The sequence below is a fragment of the Poromitra crassiceps genome (assembly GCF_964638095.1).
Source record: "Poromitra crassiceps genome assembly, chromosome: 17".
Classification (NCBI taxonomy): domain Eukaryota; kingdom Metazoa; phylum Chordata; class Actinopteri; order Beryciformes; family Melamphaidae; genus Poromitra; species Poromitra crassiceps.
In genome coordinates, this window is record NC_139635.1 from 30,550,384 (window position 1) to 30,576,064 (window position 25,681).

The 25,681-nt window shown below is 43.0% G+C and overlaps 1 protein-coding gene across 1 annotated transcript in view; it reads left to right on the plus strand.

The window, feature by feature from the left end:
- The window catches only part of obscnb (obscurin, cytoskeletal calmodulin and titin-interacting RhoGEF b), a gene marked incomplete at its 5' end in the record, with an annotated part of 85,995 nt that overhangs the window by 12,432 nt on the left and 47,882 nt on the right, over positions 1-25,681 (plus strand). The window contains 27 exons of the mRNA XM_083653515.1: positions 137-412; positions 1,026-1,301; positions 1,673-1,954; positions 2,424-2,699; positions 3,107-3,388; positions 3,533-3,808; positions 3,893-4,165; positions 4,251-4,517; positions 4,679-4,948; positions 5,055-5,321; positions 5,501-5,767; positions 5,873-5,985; positions 6,126-6,279; positions 6,433-6,594; positions 6,877-6,981; positions 8,612-8,878; positions 9,945-10,214; positions 10,352-10,618; positions 10,738-11,004; positions 11,101-11,367; positions 12,185-12,451; positions 12,569-12,838; positions 13,118-13,384; positions 15,369-15,635; positions 15,792-16,058; positions 16,789-17,055; positions 18,034-18,300. Coding sequence (XP_083509641.1) covers positions 137-412; positions 1,026-1,301; positions 1,673-1,954; positions 2,424-2,699; positions 3,107-3,388; positions 3,533-3,808; positions 3,893-4,165; positions 4,251-4,517; positions 4,679-4,948; positions 5,055-5,321; positions 5,501-5,767; positions 5,873-5,985; positions 6,126-6,279; positions 6,433-6,594; positions 6,877-6,981; positions 8,612-8,878; positions 9,945-10,214; positions 10,352-10,618; positions 10,738-11,004; positions 11,101-11,367; positions 12,185-12,451; positions 12,569-12,838; positions 13,118-13,384; positions 15,369-15,635; positions 15,792-16,058; positions 16,789-17,055; positions 18,034-18,300 — 6,756 coding nt within the window. The remainder of the gene's footprint in view (positions 1-136; positions 413-1,025; positions 1,302-1,672; positions 1,955-2,423; positions 2,700-3,106; positions 3,389-3,532; positions 3,809-3,892; positions 4,166-4,250; positions 4,518-4,678; positions 4,949-5,054; positions 5,322-5,500; positions 5,768-5,872; positions 5,986-6,125; positions 6,280-6,432; positions 6,595-6,876; positions 6,982-8,611; positions 8,879-9,944; positions 10,215-10,351; positions 10,619-10,737; positions 11,005-11,100; positions 11,368-12,184; positions 12,452-12,568; positions 12,839-13,117; positions 13,385-15,368; positions 15,636-15,791; positions 16,059-16,788; positions 17,056-18,033; positions 18,301-25,681) is intronic.

Genomic DNA, 25,681 nt, shown 5'->3' on the forward strand with positions numbered 1-25,681 from the left:
GATTACACATTTGACGATCTTTGTACATTCCATTTTTGGATGCAGGACCTATTGAGATTAATTGACATAGTGATAGTTTAAATGTTGATTTTTTTTTTATCCTTATATTGTGATTCTCACTGTCTTCTAACCTCAGAGGCCCAGTCTGCCTTCTCCAACAAGGAGTCAGTCCAGAGGGAGGTGAAAGCTACTGTCTCCCAGAAAGCCACTCTGAGCTGTGAGGTTTCTGATATGAAGACTGAGGTGAAGTGGTACAAGGATAACAAGCTGCTCACCTCCAGCAGGACGATTCATACAGAGTCAAAGGCCAAGAGTCGTCAGCTGGTGATAGACAGCGTGGAGAAGAAGGATACTGGAGAGTACATCTGTGAGGTTGGGACTGAGAAGCTGCTCTTTAAGATGCAGGTGGCAGGTAAGGGAGAGTCAATTTGACTCATTATATTCTCTTTACCTACTGGGTGCTTGTTAGTAATGAAGTGTGTTTGTCCACACTGTCTCAGTCATCCAGTGCAGCATGTCACACGGTGGAATTTTGTTCTGGTAATATACTGTAATATAGTAAACGTAAGTCAAATTACAAGGAACATTTTAAATGGTTCATTTGGTTTTAGAATTGTACAGTATTGTTTATGTTTGTGGCTTATGTGGACACCTGAGTTGCCCATTTGCACTATTGCCGTTCAATAGTAGATTTGATCAGGGCTCTGTGTCATCCACCTTGCTATTGTGTTTGCCTAGCCTTGTTTGTGCTTTGAGTGTATAGCTCTGGATAAAACATTTAGGATACCACTGTGCACATTCATTGTTGTTGCACTGGAAATTCAGTGTTTCTCCTGCAATAAGTCTGTCCAGAACAAGTAAAATGATCTGTGCCTGTATAGGTACGGTATCTCTGCATGGCTGAATATATTCTCGATAAATGTCCACCACTCCACAGTTCATTTAGTCTTGTTCATCCTTCTTTTGATGTTTTGCTCTGAATGAATCACACCTGATACTTTCCCCTCCATGACTTCCCCCATCAGAGGCCCAGTCTGCCTTCTCCAACAAGGAGTCGGTCCAGAAGGAGGTGAAAGCTACTGTCTCCCAGAAAGCCACTCTGAGCTGTGAGGTTTCTGATATGAAGACAGAGGTGAAGTGGTACAAGGATAACAAACTGCTGACCTCCAGCAGGACGATTCATACAGAGTCAAAGGCCAAGAGTCGTCAGCTGGTGATAGACAGCGTGGAGAAGAAGGATGCTGGAGAGTACATCTGTGAGGTTGGGACTGAGAAGCTGCTCTTTAAGATGCAGGTGGCAGGTAGGTGGAAACTGGCTTAACTGACTTCCTGTTGATTGAGATGCGTAGCAGATGTTGTAGATGTTGTTAGTAACATGTAAATGAACAAATATAAAGTTGCATTTTCCACAGGATATGAAATGTGAAGTTGTAAGCAACCAACAGAGTGAAACATTTTAGAAAATGTGTTCTGAAAAAAGAAAATGCTTCAGTTAACAAAACGTAATCTTCATTGTCTATCTAGCCTCTGTTTGTTTTTCTTTTTTCTCTTTATAATGGACTGAATTTGGCATCTTTGCCATGATGCTTGCCTAGTCCACAAGCGTGTCTGTCTGACATTGAAGGATCCACTCTGCGCTTGATTTCTCACCCTTTCATGGTTACCTTCATAGATGCCAAAGCCATTTCTGCATTCTTCAACAAGGAGTCTGTCCAGAAGGAGGTGAAAGCTACTCTCTCTCAGAAAGCCACTCTGAGCTGTGAGGTTTCTGAAGCCAAGACAGAGGTGAAATGGCTCAAGGATGGCAAGCTGCTGACTTCAAGTAGAACACTTCACATGGAGACAAAGGCCAAGAGTCGTCAGCTGGTGATAGACAGCGTGGAGAAGAAGGATGCTGGAGAGTACATCTGTGAGGCTGGGACAGAGAAGCTGGTCTTTAAGATGCAGGTGGAAGGTATGGAGGATGCACTACATACAGTATGTATGTCTAATGCCACGATCAGACTGCATGATATTCAACACCATCTGCAGGTTTCTTTGTGGAATGTCCTGTTTGTGTCTGTAGTCTTGCTGCTTAGACTGTTCAATCAAAAGTGCTGTGTAGCTGCATTATTGGTTGCATCTGGTCTTTGTCTAAATTTGATCAGTTATGGGATATTATTTTGCCAAGCTCTGCGGCTTAAGCTTTTATAGGACAACATTGACTTGTTTTCTTGGTTAATTGATGTTGAGATTATCTGAATTCGTTGGCTTTCTTTGTTTGTGTGCACTACTGTGCTTCAGTAGGGAGGCATTCTTGTAGTATGTGATTTGCTAAGGCAGCTCTGGTGTCTTGTGGATCCGTTGTTTGTCAGGTCTCGTGCGGTGTTTCGGTCTTTCACTCTGAATGAATTCTTCTTCACGTCTCCATTGTGCACCTCCAGATGCCCGGTCTGCTTTCTTCAACAAAGAGTCTGTCCAGAGGGAGGTGAAAGCTACTCTGTCCCAGAAAGCCACTCTGAGCTGTGAGGTTTCTGATATGAAGACAGAGGTGAAGTGGTACAAGGATAACAAGCTGCTGACCTCCAGCAGGACGATTCATACAGAGTCAAAGGCCAAGAGTCGTCAGCTGGTGATAGACAGCGTGGAGAAGAAGGATGCTGGAGAGTACATCTGTGAGGTTGGAACTGAGAGATTGGCATTTACAGTACAGGTGACAGGTAGGGGGACGTCCCTTGGAATGCGCTTTCTCATAGGACTATAATTTGTGCAAAATTTGTTCAAGTCTGTATGCCTGTCTATCAGAAGATTTCAAGTGAAACAGTTGGTTTTGCTTAGATGTTTTCTTTTAATTTGAGAATGTTAGTTGCCGGCATACATTGTTATTTGTAATTTTATTAAAGTTGTTTTAGTTACATAGCTGCATGGCCAGTGCTGTTTGCTGCTCTTGGCTATACTGTATCTATATCTGTCTTCCTTTGTTGATCTGTGTGAATGGCTTGATGTTGTACTTGGTACTCCTGGTTATATTTTTGCCTGCATTGTTTTGCTACTTGTAACTATAACGAAGTGTGTCTAAATGAAGGGGTTACATTGCCATCACACAGTTCCATTATTACCTCTGCAGAAATCCAAGCCAAGTCTGCCTTCTCCAACAAGGAGTCGGTCCAGAAGGAGGTGAAAGCTACTGTCTCCCAGAAAGCCACTCTGAGCTGTGAGGTTTCTGATATGAAGACTGAGGTGAAGTGGTACAAGGATAACAAGCTGCTGACCTCCAGCAGGACGATTCATACAGAGTCAAAGGCCAAGAGTCGTCAGCTGGTGATAGACAGCGTGGAGAAGAAGGATGCTGGAGAGTACATCTGTGAGGTTGGGACTGAGAAGCTGCTCTTTAAGATGCAGGTGGCAGGTAGGAAAAATATGGTGCCCTGGCCTTTGCTAGATTGTATGTAAATGTGCATTAGATATAAGTACAGAATTCTGCTCAGAAATAATTCTGAAATTAATTGAATATTATTCTGCTGCCACTTGGCATACATCATCTTCTCAATAGAAGCCCCAGCTACCTTCTCCAACAAGGAGTCGGTGCAGAGGGAGGTGAAAGCTACTGTCTCCCAGAAAGCCACTCTGAGCTGTGAGGTTTCTGATGCCAAGACAGAGGTGAAGTGGTACAAGGATGGCAAGCTGCTGACTTCCAGCAAGGCAGTCCACATGGAGTCAAAGGCCAAGAGTCGTCAGCTGGTGATAGAAAAGGTGGAGAAGAAAGATGCTGGGGAGTACATCTGTGAGGTTGGAACAGAGAAGCTGGTGTTCAGGCTGCAGGTGGCAGGTAAAATATCATTTTGTGTGTCTTTTTTTTTAACTTGACTACTTCTGTGCACAAAGCACTGTAAACATGTTTCTTTCTTCTCAGATTCAGCTGCCAAGTTCCAGAAGAAGTCTGTCCAGGATACATTTATTGTTCAAGCAAGTGAGAAGATCATTTTGACCACTGAGCTGACCACAGAGAGTGCGAGTGTGAAGTGGTGTAGGGATGGCGTGGAGCTCAAGGAGGGCAGCAAGTATGAGATGAAAAAAGACGGCCTCTCTCGTACTTTGATAGTAAAATCCAGCGAAGCCAAAGACAGTGGAACGTACTCTTGTCACACTGCTGATGACAAACTGGAGTTCAAAGTTCAGGTCAAAGGTTAGTCCATTTTTCTATGAATTTTAAAGGAATGTTTTAGTGTCGAGAACATTTTCTGATGTCTAAATTCCATTTTTCCATTTAGATTTACCTTTGAAGTTTGTGGTGCCTTTGAAGTCTGTTGCCGTGGAGTTGGGTGGCACACTTAGCCTGATGTGTGAACTAAACCAAGCCTCAGGGGATGTTGTTTGGCACCGTGATGGCCGTGAGGTCAAACCTGGTGGCAGGTTCTGTATTAGCACAGAAGGCGCTAAGCGGGTCCTTACGGTGACTGGCATGACGAAGGAAGACGAGGGAGAATACAGCTGTGAATGTACAAATGACAAGACCTCTACTAAAGTCTCCTCAAAGGGTAACTATATATTTCATTAAACTTGAAATGCATGAGAAGCCCTTCTGAATGCTCCCTACAGGGAATTTAGAAAAGAAACGATCAAACATGCACAGTGTTAAAATTGGCACATTATTATTTTATATCAATCCAGTGAATTCGATGTTATTCTTTACTTTCAGCACCCAGACTAGTGAGGCTGACTGCCAAACTGAACAATGTGGCTGCCGTGGAGGGAAAAGATGCCATTTTCAAGTGCACTGTCACCCCGGCAGACGTCAATGTTAAATGGTTCCGCAACAACATACCCATCCCTGCTGGGCCCAAGTATAAGATTGAGCATGGTGGCAACAGCCACTCACTCACCATCACCTCTGTTACCCAGGAGGATGCTGGGGAGATCAGCGTTGATGCAGAAGGCAAAGGCTGCAAAGCTACTCTGCAAGTGCAACGTAAGAACACGCTTTTAATTTGAAAAAAAAAAAAAAAAGCTTCTGTAAACGCGTATTGCAATTTAATTTAATTCTCTTTCTGAAACATCCTTTGTGTCTCCATCAGAGATGCCCGTGATGTTTAAGAAGAAGCTAGAAAACCTGACGGTGGAGGAGCAGAGTCAAGTGAAGCTGGAGGTGGAGCTCAGTAGGCCATCAGCTGAAGTCAGGTGGATGAAGAACAGTGTAGTGCTGCAGCCCACAGGAAACATGGAGATTCGGGTCGATGGAGCCAAGCAGAGTCTGGTCTTCAAGAGTGTGACATACGCTGACCGTGGCTTCTACTCCTGTGAAACTCTGGATGACAAGACCCAGGCCAAGCTCACTGTGGAGAGTAAGACTGAGCCCAATTTTCAAGTTTGCATTGCAAGTGTACAATATTCAAGCACATATGTTAGCACGAGAAAGATAATTTAATTGTCCAGTAATGTGCACCTGTTTGGGTTCACAGGCGGATTTATAAGTTTAGTCATGCATGCAAGCTAACACTCAAACCTTCCCTCCTCCCTTCAGTGATGAAGATAGAGGTCGTAAAGGGCCTGACAGACACCAAGGCTCACGAGACGGAGACAGTAACTCTTGAGGTAGAAGTGAGCCAGGCTGATGTGGAAGGCTCCTGGACCAGGGACGGGGCCAAGATGAGGACAGGGACCAACTGCCGCGTCACAGTTCTTGGAAAGAAGCATGCCCTTACGCTGTCCCAACTCAAGATGGAGGATGCGGGAACAATTGCGTTCCAAGCAGAGGGTGTCCATACTTCTGGCAAACTAATTGTCACAGGTATGCTTTTCGTTCAGCAATGATCCTTTAAACGGAGGTTACTGCCTTGCTGTAGCTTGTGTTTGTGATTTTGTTGTTGTTGATGAATGTGAATTGCTTTTACAGAACCTGCTGCTATGATCGCTAAGCCTATCCTGGATGTGAGTGTCCCAGAGAAAGAGAAGGTCACTTTTGAATGTGAAGTGTCCCGAACCAACGCAGACGTTAAGTGGTTCAAGGTGAGAATTCATAAGTAGTGTCATAATATACATAATATACACTGCATAGTGACAGAATAACATAGCCACTGGCTATAATGTGCTAAGAACAAGGCATACAGTCCATATGTCACCTCTGAAAGACATTTATTTTCCGGCAGGGTGACATAGAGCTGAAACCAACAAAGAATGTTGGCATCCACTCCCTGGGCCGAAAGCGCACTCTGATCATCAACAAATGTACACCTGAAGATCAGGGCACCTACATCTGTCATACTGCTGATGATAACACCTCAGCCAAGCTCACCATTCTTGGTAATTCTAGATTATTGATCATGCCATGTAGGAAAACTTAAATCAGTTGGTGCTGTTAATTTTGGTACACTAGTCTGCCGATTTCCAATGTTTCACATACAATATTCACAATAGAAACATCATGCGTGATGCTTAAGAATATTTCCCCCACAGCCAGAGAGATTAAGTTTGTTAAGAAGCTGGAGGATGTGGAAGTGACGGAGAAAGAAAGTGCTACATTTGTCTGTGAGCTGTCACATGATGAGGTGGACTTCCAGTGGTCCAAAGGGAATACCAAACTCAAAGTCAGTGACAACATCAAGATGAGACAAGAAGGTGAGGCCACAATTGAGAAATGGATGGCATCTAAATACATTCATGTAATCTTATAGAAATTACATCAATAATAAATAATACATTTGTATATATTTGTGTGTGTGTATATATATATATATATATATATATATATATATATATATATATATATATATATATATATATATATATATATATATATATATATATATATATATATATATATATATATATATATATATATATATATATATCAGTGATGACTGTCTATAATAACATTGTGTTCTCTATTTCTGAACCTAGGCAGAACCTATGTGCTGCTGTTTAAGTCTGTGACACCAGAAGATATGGGCGAGATTAAATTTACATCTGAGAAAATCTCTTCAACTGCACAACTAAAAGTGAAAGGTAAACAAATCCTGACCATCCTGTGTGGCTTTATATAGTGCATTATACAAATCAGTGTCTGTCCACTAAAGTATGATACAGCAAGCAAACACATTTATATTTGAGATAGCAATCATGAAAACACAGTGTGCTGAAATTACATAACTGATATATTATTCTATGGATTACTTAACCATTATGTTGTGTGTTCAATGTTCAGAGGCAGGTTGCAAATGGATTATCTGTAATCATCATGACTAAAGTGGTCAGAAAGTTGCCAAGTTGTGCTTAGCACAGCTGAAATCACTTAAAAAAATACAATTGGGACGAATTAGACTACTCTAAACTGATTATTAGGCTGTGTGCAGATTCTGGTGGCATGCAACCTGATAATCCAAATCCTGGTACAGTATTTCAAATAACCTTAAATCAACATTTAACTCGGAATAGTAGCCAGGTTAAATGTTGTGTACATGTATGTAATGTCTGTCAGACCGGCATAGAGAGTAGTTTCTTGCTAAATCAATAAAAAATAAAAAATATGCAACATTGTGACAACTTTTCAGTCATGTGAGGCAGAAGATCTAGTTGCAGCTTTCATTTACATTATCATACTGTATGTTCAGGCATCTATGGCTCATTAAGACCTGATGGCAAAGGGAAAACAACTCTTTCTGTTTTTATTTCTTAGCATTAGCTGATGTTTGGGATTGTTCCTGGGTATTGTCATTGCTTTATTGATTGACTGTTGTTATGGTCCTGTGTATCGACGTCCACAGAGAACACATGAGTAGTCCGTTCTTTGCTAATTGGGTTCATTTGAGGCTTTGCTGCAGCATGGTTGTTGTTCATGTCTCCTTTTAGACGGGAATTAACTTACCGTAATTGGATGGAAAAAGGCTCAGGATTATTCTGTCAAGAATAAGCACAAGCACTTAAATAAGCTTTTCTTTGTTTATTCTCCATGAAGTTAAAGAAATAGATTGGTGGGCTCTCATCCTCAAAGTGGGATGTTTTTTCAATCGACAATTCAGTAATAAGTACTAATAAACAACAACAGTGTAGCTGTTTAGAGCCTCAAACATTTTAGAAACTGGTATTGAACGAGAAACCACTCCTATTTCCTTTGAGAAGGCAGAGGGAGCCACTGATACTGTATAAGGATCCCATTGTGGGGACACTGCATTGGTTTCGAGCAATCATCAGCTTGGAGAGGAGGGTTAGTTCTAGTTCGGTAAGACTGGGTTAAGTTTAGTGGCCTGTGGTAGGACTAACCCTATCTGGCGGTGATAGGCTGAATCAGCATTGTGGGAACTAATTTGGCAATGCCTGAATGTAACAGACGTTCATTTATATGTAAGAGTTACACACTCAAACTTAAATACTGATTATAGCTAATAAATACAGTAATTCCTACAACATGCCTGCTACCTGCTTTTGCAGACAATCTGTTAGAATGGTGCATCAAATGTGCTAGTTTTCACTGGTTTTTAGGCCCATTTGCTATGGCTATACAGTAGCATGATTTAGTTCTGAGCTTTCTCTTTTCTATAGGGCACTTAGGCAAGGGCTTTGGCAAGGCCTTGGCATTAATAGCATCTTTGTGACATACATAATGGTTTGTACTGATAAGCTGTTGTTGTTGCTGTAGAGCTGCCTGTGAAGTTTGTGAAGAGGCTCAGGGATAAGATAGCCATGTATAAGCATCGTGGTCATCTTGAATGCCAAGTGTCACGTGCCAGTGCGAAGGTCAGGTGGTACAAGAACAAGATGGAGATCAAGCCCAGCACGAAGTACGAGATCAAGAGTGAAGATGTGTACCGAAAACTCATCATCAACGATGTGGCCGAAGGGGACGAAGACACATACACCTGTGACGCCACTGATGACAAGACGTCCTGTAAACTGCTTGTGGAAGGTAACAGGGTGTAAGATTCCAAAGGTTTATTGTAAACCGAGGTGTCAGGTTTAGCTAACTTGTATTTATATGGTCAATTATAAGGCATCTATATGACTATATAAATACATTTGCCATCAACAATGCCATTAGACTGCTATTCAATAAGTTGTCTGTCTGTCTGTCTGTCTGTCTGTCTGTCTGTCTGTCTGTCTGTCTGTGTCGGTCTGTCTGTCTGTCTGTCAGTCAGTCAGAATGGTCAAGTACTGTATGTGATAAAGGAGAAGTATGCGACTACCATGCTGATTTGTAGTTTTTTTTGCCCATTTTGTAACATGCCAATCCAAGCAAATAAATGACGACAACAACAATCATAATAATAATAATTATTATTAGTCAAGCAACAACTAAATTAGCATAACTTTACTGTAGCACCACTGCAGTGTCATCGTAATGTTAAAATTGCGCATGGCTCAATAATGATACAGAATGGGCCAAAGAAATACAGAATTTCCAGAGCATTCACATTATCCTTTACCACATTATCTTCACTTTATCTACTTGAGTTAAATTTGTATATACTATGCTATTTTTGCTTAGTTTATTTAAGTAAAACACATTTCTGTGATGTTATATTACTAATTACTAAGGGATTCTTGTATTGGTTAGAGATAATGTTATTAATAATAGTAAAAGTGCGTGTCTGGGTAGTGTAGAGGTACTGTAAAAGCACTTACCTACCAACGCAGAGACTCAGATTCAATTCACAGCAGCGCTACTTCCGGCTTGGTCAGACATTCCTACAGACACAATTGGCATCAATTAGTGTCTGCGGGTGGGAAGCCGGTGGGGTATGAGTCCTGGTTGCTGTACTAGCGCCTCCTCTGGTCGGTCGGGGCACCTGTTTGGGTTTGAGGGGAACTGGGGGGAATACTGTCATCCTCTATACTACTAGAATAATAGTAAAGCTTTTGATAATTTCAACTAGATACTGTTAACTTCTATAAAACATCAATGTATTTAGCTTTCTGACGTCACATCGACTACATCTTCAAACCAGACTACTCTCTTTTCACGGCCCCTCCAGAACAGTCAATCAGCATTGTGCGGGAGCTGAGTGCAGTGGAAGTCACAGAGCCCTTTGCTGCTGTCTTCGAAGTTGAAATCAGTATGGAATTGGTGAAGCCTCCTCTATGGACACTGAATGGAGCCGCTGTGCAGGAGAGCGCTGATGTTGAGATGGAGAAAGAAGGCACTATGCACCGCCTCACCTTCAAAAAGACCAAAGCCTCCATGACAGGACCTGTGCAGTTTAATGCTGGCAAGAGCAAATGTATGGCCCAACTCACAGTCAAAGGTAAAAATGTGACTTTAGGTACAAACCAATTGTATACAGTACTTTTACTACTGTAAATTATATGCTGCAAAACAGGTCTAGTTGACTTAATGTTATTCAGTCAAATCTAATCACATACTGTTGTTCCTCCTGTTTAGAGCGTCCACTTGAGGTTGCAGAACCCATCAAAGACGTGAAGGCCAAGGAGAAAAGCTCAGTTTTACTCAGCTGCAAATTCTCTGGCCCGCTCAAAGAGGTTAGTTGGTTCAAAGGTGAAGCACCTCTGGCAACATCAGACAAGTATAACATTAAGCAAGATGCTTCACGGGCTCAACTCACCATTCACAAGTTGACCGGAGAAGATAGTGGAGAGTACCGCTGTCAGTCTGGACCTGCTGAGACCAAAGGAACACTTACTGTTGAAGGTACCGTGTGCGAATCATTTGTTGCATTAGAATATTATTTTGGATTGAAAATGTATTCACCAAGCATTTTATTTGGAGTTATCACTCATTAAACTAAAATCCCTGTTTTGTCTGTCCAGTGCGTGAAATTAAGATCACCACGCACTTGGCAGACACAGAGGTTGATGAAGACAGCGATGCAGTGTTCACCTGTGAGATTAACTATCCAGATGAAGAGGTACAGTGGCTGCTGAATGACAAGGTGCTCTTCACCAATGAGGTCAACACCATCACTCACGAGGGAAAACTTCACAAGCTCACGCTTAAGAACTTGGCCCCTCAGGATGGGGGCACTATCACCCTTAAAGTCCGCAAGGTGACAGAGTCTGTCACCCTGAAAGTGAAAGGTAAGAGCTGTGATCATGGCTTAAGCAAGTCAAGTGAGGAAAGGCAAACTTAATATATTCTTAAAATCATGTATACCTTTCTCAATTGCTCTCCAGAGAAGCGTGCGGTGTTCCTCAAGTCTCTAGATGATGTTGTTGGAGAGGAAAAGGGCATGATAACTCTGGCATGTGAGGCGTCCAAGCCCAGAGTTTCCCCCACGTGGAAAAAAGAGGCTAAAGTGCTGAAGGCCGGACCAAAGTATGAGCTGCTTCACACAGGCAAGTCCTTGGGCTTGATCATCAAGGATGTCACCAAGGAAGACGCTGGAGAGTACATCTGTGACCTGGGAACTGAGCTTTCTAAGTCAAAGGTCACTGTAAGAGGTTAGTATTGTTAACATAGAGTGTACATATTGTTTGCTATTTTACCTGTTTATATACATGTAATGTTTAGAGGGATGGGATGATATGTTTATTTCACAATACGATTCTATATGCGATATGGGGTTCACGATTTGATACAACCACGATAAGATGTAATATATAAAAGTTCAATTGACAACAATTCTGACTGCAGAATTATCTTTATTTCTGTAATGTCATTGACTTGCTACTGTAGAATGTAAACAAGTTAAAAATGCCTATTTGTACAAGCAGAACTACAGCAGAATAGAATTTTGCTAATGTCACTACAGCAGAATAAAATTGAGCTAATGTCAATTTATTTTTCTACCCCATGATATGTATCATCACACTTTCGTAAGGTGATTTTGATATATTTTGATATACTTTCCCATCCCTAATTGTTGAGCATATTTTTCCACGGTGCCAGCGTAGCTTGCAGTGTGGCAACACACGGCAATATCAGGTGATAGGGCAGATACTTGGACGGATACTTGGGGACGGTTACTGGTGGCCTCTAGAGGGCGGCATTGATTAGTCTGAGGCTGTACCATGGCTGCCCGGTGGGCACCATGACATGTACAGGATCTGTGCTCGCTTACATAAATTATGTGATGGTGTTCATTAAAAGCCCAAGACATTTATTTATGTATTTATTGATTGATTGATTTTATTTGTTCTACAGTCTACATTTGATATGCCATCTGTTTTTGTTTTTGTTTTTGTTTTATTTTATTTTTTATTTTGATCAAAACCTCCATTGATACAACACACCTTATGCTCTCTGCCCTGACTTTAGAAATTGGCATTGGAATTACCAAATATCTGAAGTCAGCTGAGGCGAATGAGGGAGGGACATGTAGCTTTGAGTGTATCTTGTCACGGGAGAGCACAGATGAGTGCTCCTGGATGCTGAATGGCCAAACCGTGGCAAACGGACGCTTCACCATCTCTAGTAAAGGACGCAAGTACATGCTGACCATCAACGATGTCACCCCTGCTGATGCTGGAGAGGTGGTTTTCAACATTAAAGACCTGAGCTCCAAAACAACATTAGCAGTTGAAGGTAAATTATCTGTTGTTTTTAAGATACCTAGACAGACTTGAGACACTGAATGAATCAAAGTGTTGAAATGACAAAAGTAAACATGAATATAAAACTTGTTGTCTTGCCTTGTTGCAGGCAAAGCTTCATCTGTGTTGAAGGGACTACGGAATGTTAGTGCTGGTCCAGGGGAAGATGCAGTGTTTACCTGTGAGGTAACACAGGCTAGCTCAACAGTAAATTGGGCCAAGGAAGGCAAGGCCATCAGGAAGAGCCAGAAGTATGAAATCAGCCAAGAGCATAAGGTCATGAAGCTGACGATCCATAACATCTCTGCTCAGGACTCTGGAGAGTACAGTTGTGAGGTTGTTGGAGGAGCAACCACCAAGGCTATGCTGGAGTTCAAGGGTATGACTTAGAAGACTTTTCTTAGTTATCTACTTTTATCTGAGGACAGTGTTGATCTTTGACTGTTTAAGAGACAAGCATAACAATAACTCAATAAATCAACTACTGTTGAGAATTTTTGATATAGAAATAATATAACATATAATATAATCAATATGTGAATACTAAAAATAGATTCAGCTCATGGGTAATCTCATATTCTCAAGCCACAGTTTGACTTTAATCGTATAATTTCATACAGTGTCTAAACATGCAACAAAGTTGTTTTCGTTTTCACAGAGCCACTCCATAAATTCACCAAAGCGCTAAAGGACAGCCAAGCAGAGGCGGGGGGCTCGGTGACTTTGCAATGTGAGACGGCACAAAGCTCATCCAAGGTGACGTGGTTCAAAGGTAGCTTAGATCTCCAGGCCGGAGGACGATATGAGATGTCCCAGAAGGAGGGGGTCTTAACGCTCACCATCAAGCATCTGGAGGACAAAGACAGTGACATCTACACTTGTGACGTGGGTACTGCCAAGAGCATAGCAAAGGTGACAGTCAAAGGTAAGAACTTGAGTTTGTTACCAGTTTTCAGAGTGTTTACCATTATGAAATCATGCTCCAATGTTGGCGCTGCCGCCATTAATTGGAATTCAGCACACCCAGTGATAGGCTATCATGAATGCTGGCATATGGTGTAGGTGGGTACAACATTCTGCATCTATATATATATATATATATATACTATATAGTATTATAGTAATATAGTACTAAGCTTGAAACACACAGCTCTTATCCTGAACTACAGAGTACATGTAGTACAGAAGCCTATCACTGTGGTCTATTTTGAAATGTATTTGTATATGTGGGTAGAGGGAGTCTCTTGCGCTTCAACCCCTCCACATAGGGAGGTCGGTGCTCTCAGAAGAGGACAAAACACTGGAAAAGTTTCAATGGGCCACTTCAGTAAAGACTGAACCCAAAGAGAGGACTGGAGCACACGAAATCACTAGAAATGATTTAATAATGGGTACATTATTAAATAATGTATTCGTGTGCTCCAGTCCTCTCTTTGGGTTCAGTCTTTACTGAAGTGGCCCATTGAACCTTTTCCTGTATTTGTATATGTGTTTAATGTGTTTTTCCCCTGATAGGCAATTCATACATTTTACCCCTTTGCATTTAACACTTCTGACTTTTTCATCTTGTTTGCTGCAAGCAAATTAGGCAACATTCACCCATTATGAGTATGGCCTCTGAGTATTTGCCTCTCAGTATCTGCCATAATGAAATGTTAGCGGTTGAATCGTGTATACCTGTATTATGCAGTCTTTTGTAACGTTTATTTAAAGGCAGCGTATCATTTGCTTTTTCAACAATTTTATATAACTAACTGGTATCTATAAAATACATCTGTTATTTATTTATTTACTTATTTATTTATTTATTTTTCAGTAGAAACCGTATAGTTACAGTACTCTCTCTGCATCATGTCTTATTAGATTTTGTGTTTTTGGTTTGCTACTGTTTGAGTTTGGTCATGGCATTACACCACACTTTTAGTGGTGGATGGTACTTTGCTTTAGCCTGCGGTGTGATTTTGTTTGTGCTTTACGCCAAAGTCTGTTTGGTCTATTATTCATTCCACCCAGATCAGGCAGTGCTTATAGTGGAAAAACCTCAGGATGTTAATTGCTTTGAGGGGGAAGCTGCTACGTTTGTGTGCTGTGTAGTCAGCCCTAGAGATCTGCCTCCTGTACAGTGGTGCTTAGATCAAACTCCTCTGCAGCCCGGCCCCCTCAATGATATTGTGGTGTTAGAAGGGGGTTACCGCTCTCTTACCATTAAAGAGCTGAGTCCACAGGACTCGGGCACCATCTCTGTGGTTGCCGGGGACCAGAAAGTATACGCCTCCCTTGTGGTCAAAGGTAATTTACATGGCCCCCCCACTCATCATCTATTCTTGTCTTGTTGAAGTTTTTTGCTTGTTGTTGTTATTTATATTTTCTGGCACAAATTACGTGTATTATCTTTTGCATTGTGAGTGCATTCCTGGCTGGTCGGCTTTGCTGTTTTCTTCAATGCCATTTCTATCATATTTGTCTTGGGATTTGCATGTTTTTTCAAGTGGATAGAGAATGCTTTGTACATCCACACAAATGATGCACCTGTCCAGCTCCATCAGCACCTGTGCCAGTGTTTCCGCGGGATTCATTCCTCAATGCATTTTGTTGTTGTTGTGAAAGCACTGCTCACTGCTTGACCAAATGTTTTCAAAGTTGGTCATCTTTTCTACAGTGTTGTACTGTCATGTTTCTGTTTGCATTGAAATTCAATGCACTGTTGTAGCAAAAGCGTCATCAAAACAATCATGTTTTTTCATCAACCCAATTGTTGGAATCATGTTCAGGTTCCAAAAGCTAGCGTTGGAAGACTGGAGTACGTCAATTCATCCATCATCCTTCTCATCACTTTGCCTTCTCCATCACAACCCAAGATATTCAGTGATGTGCTTAATATAATGAAGTCATTGTCCATTTTCTTATAGCCCTGCCTGCCAGTTTTCAAGAGAAGCTAAAGAACCAGGCTAAAAAGGAAGGGGAGACAGTAACACTTTGCTGCGAGTTATCCAAGCCTGGGGCTGAAGTTCAGTGGAAGAAGGGCTCTGAAATTCTTAAAGCGGGAGAGAAGTATGAGATGAAACAAAGAGAGACCTCTTTTGAGCTTCAAATAAAGGATTTGAAGGTTGAAGATAGTGGAGAGTATTCCTGTGAGTGTGGGGACCAGAAGACCGCTGCAACTATCAACGTTGATGGTATGGATTTATTCATTAATTGAGACAGCCAATTTGAACATAAAACAAAAGTTATCTCGTATTTTCTTGCCTATAAAAGTGTTAGGTTTTTGTTAGATTTGTGTTTTGTGAAACCAAACCACATCATTAAGAAGTGCTCAAACGTTGGTTGTACAGCATTGCCAGTGAGCTTCAAAGAGAAGCTGGAGAGCCAGGAGGCTGAGGAGGGAGGCAGTGTTACTCTGCACTGTGAGCTCTCTAAAGCTGGAGTCCCTGTGGAGTGGAAGAAGGACACACAGGTGCTGAAGTCTGGAGAAAAGTACCAGATGAAGCAGAAAGCCTCTGTGAATGAACTCCTGATCAGCAAAGTGGAGCCAGAAGACAGTGGAGACTACAGCTGTGTGTGTGGAGACCAGAAGACCACAGCCAGCCTCAAGATCAATGGTAGGAGGATGGTTTTTAAATGAGTCAATCCATGGATTTAGTGTTGAAAAATGTATCTAACAGGTTTGTCTGTTTTGTCTACCTAGTTTTTGTGTCAGTATTTGGTTTGTTTCTGTGTTTTGTTACCTCCGCACACGGAGTTGGCCGGGAGGTAACGTTTTCGCCTCGTACGTCTGTCTGTCTGTCTGTCTGTCTGTCTGTTGTCGGTCTGTCTCTGTCTGTCTGTCGGTCTGTCTGTCTGTCTCTGTCTTGTCTGTCTGTAGGTCTGTCTGTCTCGGTCTGTCTGTCGGTCTGTCGGTCTCTGTCTGTCTGTAGGTCTGTCTGTGTCTGTCCTCAGGATATCTCAAAAAGTTATGAATGGACTTGAACAAAACTTTGTAGAAAAGTAGGTCATGGGCCATCTTAGAACTCATTGACTTTCCACGCCAACTGGCCAAAAAGGGGTGTGACAATGGGCGTGGCCAATCACAAAAAGGTGCCGAAATGCCAAACAGATTCACATAATACTGCAAAACTTTGTAGAAAGTTTGGCGGCGGTATGCACTCTACCGATTATTACCCTCTATTTTGTTTGTTATTCAGTGTATTATAATGTACTTAATTGTTGACTGAACTAGTATAATTGTACTTCATCCTGTTTTTATGTATTCTTTTATTTCCTTTTTGTTGTATGTGGCTATGTTTTCTTGGTGGTTTGTGATTGGTTACTAACAAACTAATGATTCCTCAGCCCAACCAGTGACGTTCAAACAGAAGCTGGAGAGCCAGGAGGCTGAGGAGGGAGGCAGTGTTACTCTGCACTGTGAGCTCTCTAAAGCTGGAGTCCCTGTGGAGTGGAAGAAGGACACACAGGTGCTGAAGTCTGGAGAAAAGTACCAGATGAAGCAGAAAGCCTCTGTGAATGAACTCCTGATCAGCAAAGTGGAGCCAGAAGACAGTGGAGACTACAGCTGTGTGTGTGGAGACCAGAAGACCACAGCCAGCCTCAATGTCAAGGGTAGGAGGACGGTTTTTAAACGAGTCAGTCCATGGATCTAGTGTTGAAAAATGTATCTAACAGGTTTTCAAATGCGCATATTTGTTGTTTTCGACACATTTATTTTGCTCATCATGTCTGTGCTGCAGTCACCTCTGTGATGTCTGTTCTGTCTACTTCGTTTATGTCAGTATTTGAGTTGTTTCTGTGTTTTGTTACCTCCGCACACGGAGTTGGCCGGGAGCAGAGCCGTGTAGATAGAAGAGTCCCGACATCTCCATTCACTCCAATGGACCAGTTTTTTACTCTCAAGAGTTCCAGGAAGTAAGGTCCTGGATTAAGCAGCACTGTCGAGTTGCAGCAAAATGGACAGTTTGTGTTGTACTTAGAAAGTTTTTTTTTTGTTTTGAATCCAATTGTACATTATCAGCTTTATTTTAGCATGCAAAAGTAGCGCGAGACCCTTTCCTGGCTGTTCATTGGCTAATGAGTCACGCATTTTGGTCCTCCGCTGACGCCACTCTCTCTCTAGAGGACACTAGCCGGGAGGTAATGTTTTCGCCTTGTCTGTCTGTCTGTCTGTCTGTCTGTAGGTCTGTCTGTCCTCAGGATATCTCACAAAGTTATGAACGGACTTGAACAAAACTTTGTAGAAAAGTAGGTCATGGGCCATCTTAGAACTCATTGACTTTCCACGCCAACTGGCCAAAAAGGGGTGTGGCAATGGGCGTGGCCAATCACAAAAAGGCGGCTAACTGCCAAATAGATTCACATAATACAGCAAAACTTTGTAGAAAGTTTGGCGGCGGTATGCACTCTACCGAGTACCCTCTATTTTTTTCATTATTCAGTGTATTATAATGTAGTTAATTGTTGACTGAACTAGTATAATTGTACTTCATCCTGTTTTTATGTATTCTTTCATTTCCTTTTTGTTGTATGTGGCTATTTTCTGTTGACGGTTTGTGATTGGTTACTAACAAACTAATGATTCCTCAGCCCAACCAGTGAGCTTCAAACAGAAGCTGGAGAGCCAGGAGGCTGAGGAGGGAGGCAGTGTTACTCTGCACTGTGAGCTCTCTAAAGCTGGAGTCCCTGTGGAGTGGAAGAAGGACACACAGGTGCTGAAGTCTGGAGAAAAGTACCAGATGAAGCAGAAAGCCTCTGTGAATGAACTCCTGATCAGCAAAGTGGAGCCAGAAGACAGTGGAGACTACAGCTGTGTGTGTGGAGACCAGAAGACCACAGCCAGCCTCAACGTCAAGGGTAGGAGGACGGTTTGTCATTTTAACTACTGTATATTAAACTATGTTTCAATAATTTCAGCAATTTCAAGATATTTTTGCCTAGAAGTCACTTTTTCAAACTTAATCACAGTTTTTCCTGTAAAGATTGATGGTGAATTGAAAGGAGGTACATTTTGTATTAGACTTTCATCTCGAACTGTTGTATTAATGGTTTTGTCTTGACTGAACCATTTTCACTTTTCCTGTCATTTATTTTATCTCATTGTCTTTTAATGTCTTGCAGCTGTTTTGCAACTGCATATAATATCAGTGTTTGTTTCAGTCTTTGTGGGTGTATACAGGCACCAGATTGTTGTCTGTGCGTGTGATGGTTGGATCTGTCTGTCTGACATCTGTGCTGCTCAGTATGCAAGCAGCTGAATGGTTGAACTTTCAGTAGTTTTCACTTTTTTTCTCGTCCTTAGTTTCCTGATCTTTGATCACGGCTCAAAATTGTACACATCGTTGTAGCTATAAGCCTGTAGCTCCTGTAATGACTCCAAAGTGGAAACCCTATTGTGGGAGGAGCATCTGATTTATATTATATGCTAACATGGTTTGGCATTTTACCAGACACTGTCTGTCTGTATGTTTATTTATTTTAATTTGATTTGTTTACCATTGAGGATGTCTCTACACGAGTCCGTAAATTAGTTTGATCTGTTTTATCCACCATCATAGAGATTAGGAGATTGAGTGTCCAGTTTTTCTGTTGTGCGTTGTCATTTATTGCATAGAAAACCAACTTGGTTAGATCAATGTTGCAAAAGCCTGTAGATATTCTTTTCATATCTTAGTTATGAGCTGTGTTTTATGGCGCTTGTGGATTGCTGAATTTTTTAAATTGAACTTTGTGAGCTGTTCTGCTATATGCTGCTGTTTCGTTTTTATGGCAATGCGGTCATTGGTCGAGTATATGATGAGATTCTGAATTCAACTTGTTTCATCACAGCTGTGAAGCCATCAGCTCCTGCATCAGCTGCCACACAGGCAGCTCCTGCATCAGCTGCTTCAGCTACCACACAGGCAGCTCCTACATCAGCTGCTTCAGCTACCACACAGGAAGCTGTGAAGCCTCCAGCTCCTGCATCAGCTGCCATACAGGAAGCTGTGAAGCCTCCAGCTCCTGCATCAGCTGCCACACAGGAAGCTGTGAAGCCTCCAGCTCCTGCATCAGCTGCCATACAGGAAGCTGTGAAGCCTCCAGCTCCTGCATCAGCTACCACACAGGAAGCTGTGAAGCCTCCAGCTCCTGCATCAGCTGCCACACAGGAAGCTGTGAAGCCTCCAGCTCCTGTATCAGCTACCACACAGGAAGCTGTGACGCCTCCAGCTCCTGCATCAGCTGCCATACAGGAAGCTGTGAAGCCTCCAGCTCCTGCATCAGCTGCCATACAGGAAGCTGTGAAGCCTCCAGCTCCTGCATCAGCTGCCATACAGGAAGATGTGAAGCCTCCAGCTCCTGCATCAGCTGCCATACAGGAAGCTGTGAAGCCTCCAGCTCCTGCATCAGCTGCCATACAGGAAGATGTGAAGCCTCCAGCTCCTGCATCAGCTGCCATACAGGAAGCTGTGAAGCCTCCAGCTCCTGCATCAGCTGCCATACAGGAAGATGTGAAGCCTCCAGCTCCTGCATCAGCTGCCATACAGGAAGCTGTGAAGCCTCCAGCTCCTGCATCAGCTGCCATACAGGAAGCTGTGAAGCCTCCAGCTCCTGCATCAGCTGCCATACAGGAAGATGTGAAGCCTCCAGCTCCTGCATCAGCTGCCATACAGGAAGCTGTGAAGCCTCCAGCTCCTGCATCAGCTGCCATACAGGAAGATGTGAAGCCTCCAGCTCCTGCATCAGCTGCCATACAGGAAGCTAAGAGGCAGGAGGCCAAAGAAACAAAGGAAGGTATGGAGAGAAGATGGCATTTAGCGGCAGTTTGGCTTGCAGCTTTACCTGCACTGTCCAGTTTATTGATAGTGGCTTTTTCGTCTGTCCCCATGTCCAGTCTGCTCTAAAATTGGACCTGTATCTGTTCTGGCACATGCTGTGCAATGCTATAGCTTTTGATACCAAATGTTCTGTTGCTGTTTTCTGTGCCTCTGCTTTGGCAAGTCTGTCTGATAATGGGATTGCCTGTCACAAGTCCCCCCCCAATGTGGGATTGCTTTATTTGTTTGTTATTGGTGCTTTTTTCTGAGAATGGTATCTGTTGTCTCTTGGAGATTATATGAGCGTTGCTTATTTCAGTGTAGCATGGCGCTTTTAGCATATACCTGCTTAATGTTTGAAGAAGACTGCAGAGATCATTGTATTTGTGCCATTCACACACATACATACATTATAGTCATAGCTGGCAGCAGGCCTGGCTGGGGCTGGCAGAAGATGCAAAAGTCAGGACACTTACTCAGTCACTCAGACGTTTAGTGAAGGGGGTGGGGCTATGGAATAGGGGCAGTAGCTAGGGATAGGTAGGTCATAGAGAGTTGGGGTTCGGGGGGTGGGTAGGGGGGGTGCCTAGGGGGATGTGGGTGATGGGAGAGGGTCGTGGTCAGGAAGGGGGAGGAGCTAGGGAATAGTCGCTAGGGATAGGAAGGTCATAGGCTAAGTTCCGATCGGCAAGTAGTTCCCAGTGAAGTGGACTGCACAGGGTATTCAGCCATATTAGTTAACATGACTGAATACCCTGTGCGTGTGTAGTCCACTTCGCTGGGAACTAAACTTGCTGATTGGAACGCAGCCATAGAGAGTCGGGCTTTGAGGGGTGGGTAGGGGGAGGGAAAAGGGACGCAGCTGGGGAAAGGAAGGTTGTAGAGAGTCAGGGTTCGAGGGGTGGGTAGGGGGAGTGGCTGGGGGGATGTTGGTGGATTAGGGTTAGGGGGAGGGTTTAGGGTTAGGACAATTTTCCTTGTTGAAACCAATTAGCGGTACCTCCAAAACATTGCCTAAAGTGCCATAAGGCTGAATGGCCACATAATTGCGCCGTGGGCTTCAATGTATTTGCGCTTGTTTAACTCATTGAGTGCCAGCCACTTTTGGAGAACGGATGCTCCCAGTGCCAGAGTTTCAGAGCGTTTTCAGTGATTTCTCGAGGCCCACAGAATATTGTGTGATATTACTATGTAAACACTGAACACGCACAAAGAACGATGAGACTCTATTCTATCATCTGCAAAAAAAAGTTTACTGATCCCATTTTCCGTTCTTTAGTTATGAGCCGGAGAAGATAGCTTGATTCATCCAAAAATAGCAATTTTTTTCTAGAAGCTGAGATAATTGGCCTTTTGTGAAATTAAACATTTCAAGCACATCACTGACTCTGAAGCTAATCTTTTCTAATGTAGTCACACCTCAAAAATAATTTCCTTCAATAAAACAGTGAAGGCCAGGGAATTCTGTTTGGCAGAATAATATTTTTTAGCTACAACCAGCAGCGCTGGCCCCTGCGTGCGCTGCTGGTTGCAGCTTCTTGCTGGTCTTGATTTGCTGCTGGTGGGCATCGGATATTCTGGCTTGCGTTTGTCAATCCTGTCCTGCTGCCTGGGTCTGTCTGGGTGTTGCGCGCTGCTCTGCGTGCCCCCCCCCCCCCCCCCCCCCCCCCCGCCCCGCCCCGCCCCGCCTCGCCTCAACTGCACACTCCTCCTCCTGTCTGTGGTGGCTCTCTGCTGAGTTTGCTGTGCGCACAGTGAAGGGACATCGACATCCTGCTTTTTTACAGCGTTCCGCGTGTGTTTGTCACCGGCAACGATGCTTCCAGTTGAGAATAATAACAACTCCACGGTGTGGATGTGCGGATGTGCTGTCCGGCTCAATTGTGGGAGCAGATTGGCTGCTGCAGGCACAGCTGCAGTAACGTGCTTCAGCATATCGATGCATACGGATGCGATGCGATTTCCGTTTCCATAACGACTTCTTCTTTGTTTTTTCCTTGCCTTTCTGTTATGTGGAGAGCACTGTCGCCACCTAAGGGTTCTGTAAAATAGGTTAGACACATCCAATAGCTATAATATTTGTACATCAGAGGCAGAAGGCTTTGATCGACGCCCCACCGTCAAAAAACGCAATTGACGAACATGTCCGTCCTTGGCACTCTACGTTACTATTTGAAATGACGAACATGTCCGTCCTTGGCACTCAATGAGTTAATATGGCTGTTTTTATGTAAAACTTTGCAACCAATATGCAAGACTATTTTGGATGTTAACATGGTTCTTGCCAAGTGCTGGAACTCCCAACACATTTGTCCATAATATCATATTGTATTGCAGCAATGACGTCTGAAGCTCCATCAGTAGTTGCCAAAGACAAGCCTGAGAGGCAAGAGATCAAAGAGGCCGTAGAAGGTAAATGGTAGAAGATTCCTGGCTTTGCCTCTTGATTGAGCCTTTGTGCATGACAGTATATGTGATGGATGTGTGCGCATCACTTTGTGAAATTAAGTCAAAAGTGGAGAGTAGACGTGCTCTTCTTCTCACTGCTAGAGAGGTGATCAACATTCTCTAAGCAACCTGTTTGGGAGAAACCATACTAAGATATCCAGTGTCGTCAAAACACGTCTTAATTCCATCTCTTCGCTGATGACAGATGTCAGGACTTTTTGGGGTTGATTAATTGACTTGCATTGTGTATTTTTGCTTGAAGAATTGTTTTAAGACTAGAATTTCTTTTTCCCTTCCCCTATACTGTTTTGGTCTAGCTAGCCTATTTACTCTGCTGGTAGCTCTTTTAGCCAGCTGTTAAATCTCTTGCTCTCTGCTGTCATTTTTTGGTACTTTGTACCACTGCCGTGGATCCCCCCGCATCATCATCTGTGATCTCAGCTTTGTTGATCTGGGTTTGTTTTGTAGCGTCGACTTATTTGAATGACCATAAGCTTTTGTTCCAATCCTTATGCTTTACTTACTGCATTACTGGGGTGTATAATGCCACTTACTGTATGCACATGCAATGTGATTGGCTCCTCAAGATTTGGTGGCTTTAAGACTTGTGCATTGCATGTTGCGGATTCTATAATCTAAGGCTATTTAAAATTGTGGGTCCGATCGATGTTATGTTTAATTCCATAGCTGTGAGGCTTCCAACTACTGAAGAGACTCCTCCAAAACAGCAGGCCCAAAAACAGGAGCCCCACAAAGCAGAGCTGAAAGTGGGAGGTGAAGGTAGGGATAGACACCAGACCGCTGTTCGCATGCCTCTTGTCTGCTACTGTCTCTTATCCAGGCTGTATGTATACAGATACAAGCCCAGGGCACAATCACTTCTCAGGAACATTATCTTGCTGTCTAGCGGCCCTATCCTCCATAAACATATTTAGAAATGTAAAGAGAATTTCGGACTGAGCGAGGTGCAAGCTTGGTACTAGGTCAAGTTAGCCCCATTTGTTCCTTGTTCGCATTGCAAATCGCTCAGCGACAGCGTCACATAACGTATTGTATCGTTACTATGATGTACCAAGTAGTTCAAATGGTTTCTTACCTGTTTCCGATATCTTATCGCAGATTTGTAGAGTAGTTTGTCCGGCGGTGTTACATGATATTCCATGGTGAAACAACCGTTTAAAAGCAGTCTTTCGACAGCCTGTGCCGAATTGACAGCAGAGTGTGTTGGATATTACTATCATGGTGCACCGCTTGCACGTGGCAAACAAACAACATTGCAGTGAACAATTCCAGCGTACCTGGGAAGCAAAACATGGAATACTCAAACTCCCAAGGTTCCTGTCGGCACTGGGGCGCCTCTCCTCTCCTAAATTTGGCACAGGCTGTGGAAAGACTGCTTTTAAATAGTTGTTTCTGCCGGACAAACTACTCTGACGAATATAAGATCTTCAAATCTGCGGTAAGACATTGGAAACCGGCAAGAGACCGTTTTAATCACTTGGTACTTTACCTCATAGTAACGATAGTAACGTTATGTGATGCTGTCGCCGAGCAAGTTACGATGCGAACGAAGAACAAATCTGGCTACGGTCAGGTTAGCTTCTGGCATCACTCCAACCGCTTATCTTCGACCAACTCGTCTTCTTGGATCCACCGGCACTTTACTCCTCGGTGTCCATTTGGTAGTTCAGTTGGACATAAAAAACCCCCGGAACAAACGCCATTACAGAAAGAAAGGGGAATCCACATCGTCCATGGTCCATCGCAGCAGTTAGCCCGACTCCATCTTACAGAGAGAAACCGAGAGCATTAGAGATGGCCCTTTCTCAATACCAAGAATGCAAAGTACAGACTTGTGTTTTTGGGGAGGACGTTCTTGCTAGTCGTTATTGGAAGAATGAACTTGCTAGGTCACAAGCCCACATAACACAATCTGGGAAGTGGGAACCCATGTGTAAAAAAAAAAAATCTGTCTGGGGAGCTTACAGCTGCCACTGTGACTCATCATGACGTTTCAAAAGGAACACAAGAACAAACAAGCACCCATATTGAGAAAGGGCAACTGTCTCCCACACAGCCTGTCACAAAATGGCTCCCAGCCATGCACTCTCTCCTCAAGCAGCCCTCAAGAGTTTAACCGGAAGTCCTCCTTCTAGGCTTCCTCAAACCCTGTAAGCTCCAACCCCTTCAGTCTGAAAACCAATCAGAAAGCCATGAGGGAGTATCTGGTTGTAACATGAGGTTGACAGAAATAGAGAATACACAAATAAGTGTTGGAAGGTATAGAGGCAGGATACAGTTTTGTTTGGCTTTATTATCTGTTGGTCATGTTGCCTGATGAATGGTTTAAACATGAAGCAAGGCTTTTTTGTTCTCTTATTAGTTATCTTTTGCTATTCTGTCTATTCTATTGCAAATATGTTGTTGTCCAGTTGTTTTCGTGCTGTTTTATACCAGTTGTGTGTTGAACGTCAGATGTTTTGATGCACCGTGTTTGTGGCACTGTGGCAGTACTGCAGTGGATCGCTGCTGTCTTTTGGAGTATTGATCATGATCTGTCCAGAGAAGCTTTACTTGCTGTTGCCTGTGGCTTGATTTTTTATTGCAAGTTTCTGGTCTCCCAGGTGTTGGTTAGTTTTGATGCTTGTATGGAACTGAACACATTTCCTGTGTAACTGACTTTAGCCAATATACAATATTGAAAAATAGCTATGAGGACACCAACCACCACAGAGACTCACAAAGAAAAGTCCCAGAAAGAGGAACCCAGAGTGGGAGATGAAGGTAGGTAGGAGACTGTGGCAGTTGTGTTTGTTTTCATATGGATCTGGTTCGCTGCTGTCTGCTTCTCGGGCTATAGCACCCCCTACTGGAAGTTGTTGTGGTTAAGATTGTATTTTCTCACAGCTGAGAAGTCTGCTGCTGGAGTAGCTGCCAAACAAGATACAAAGAAGCAGGTGACCAAAGAGGCAGTAGAAGGTAATGAAGGATGT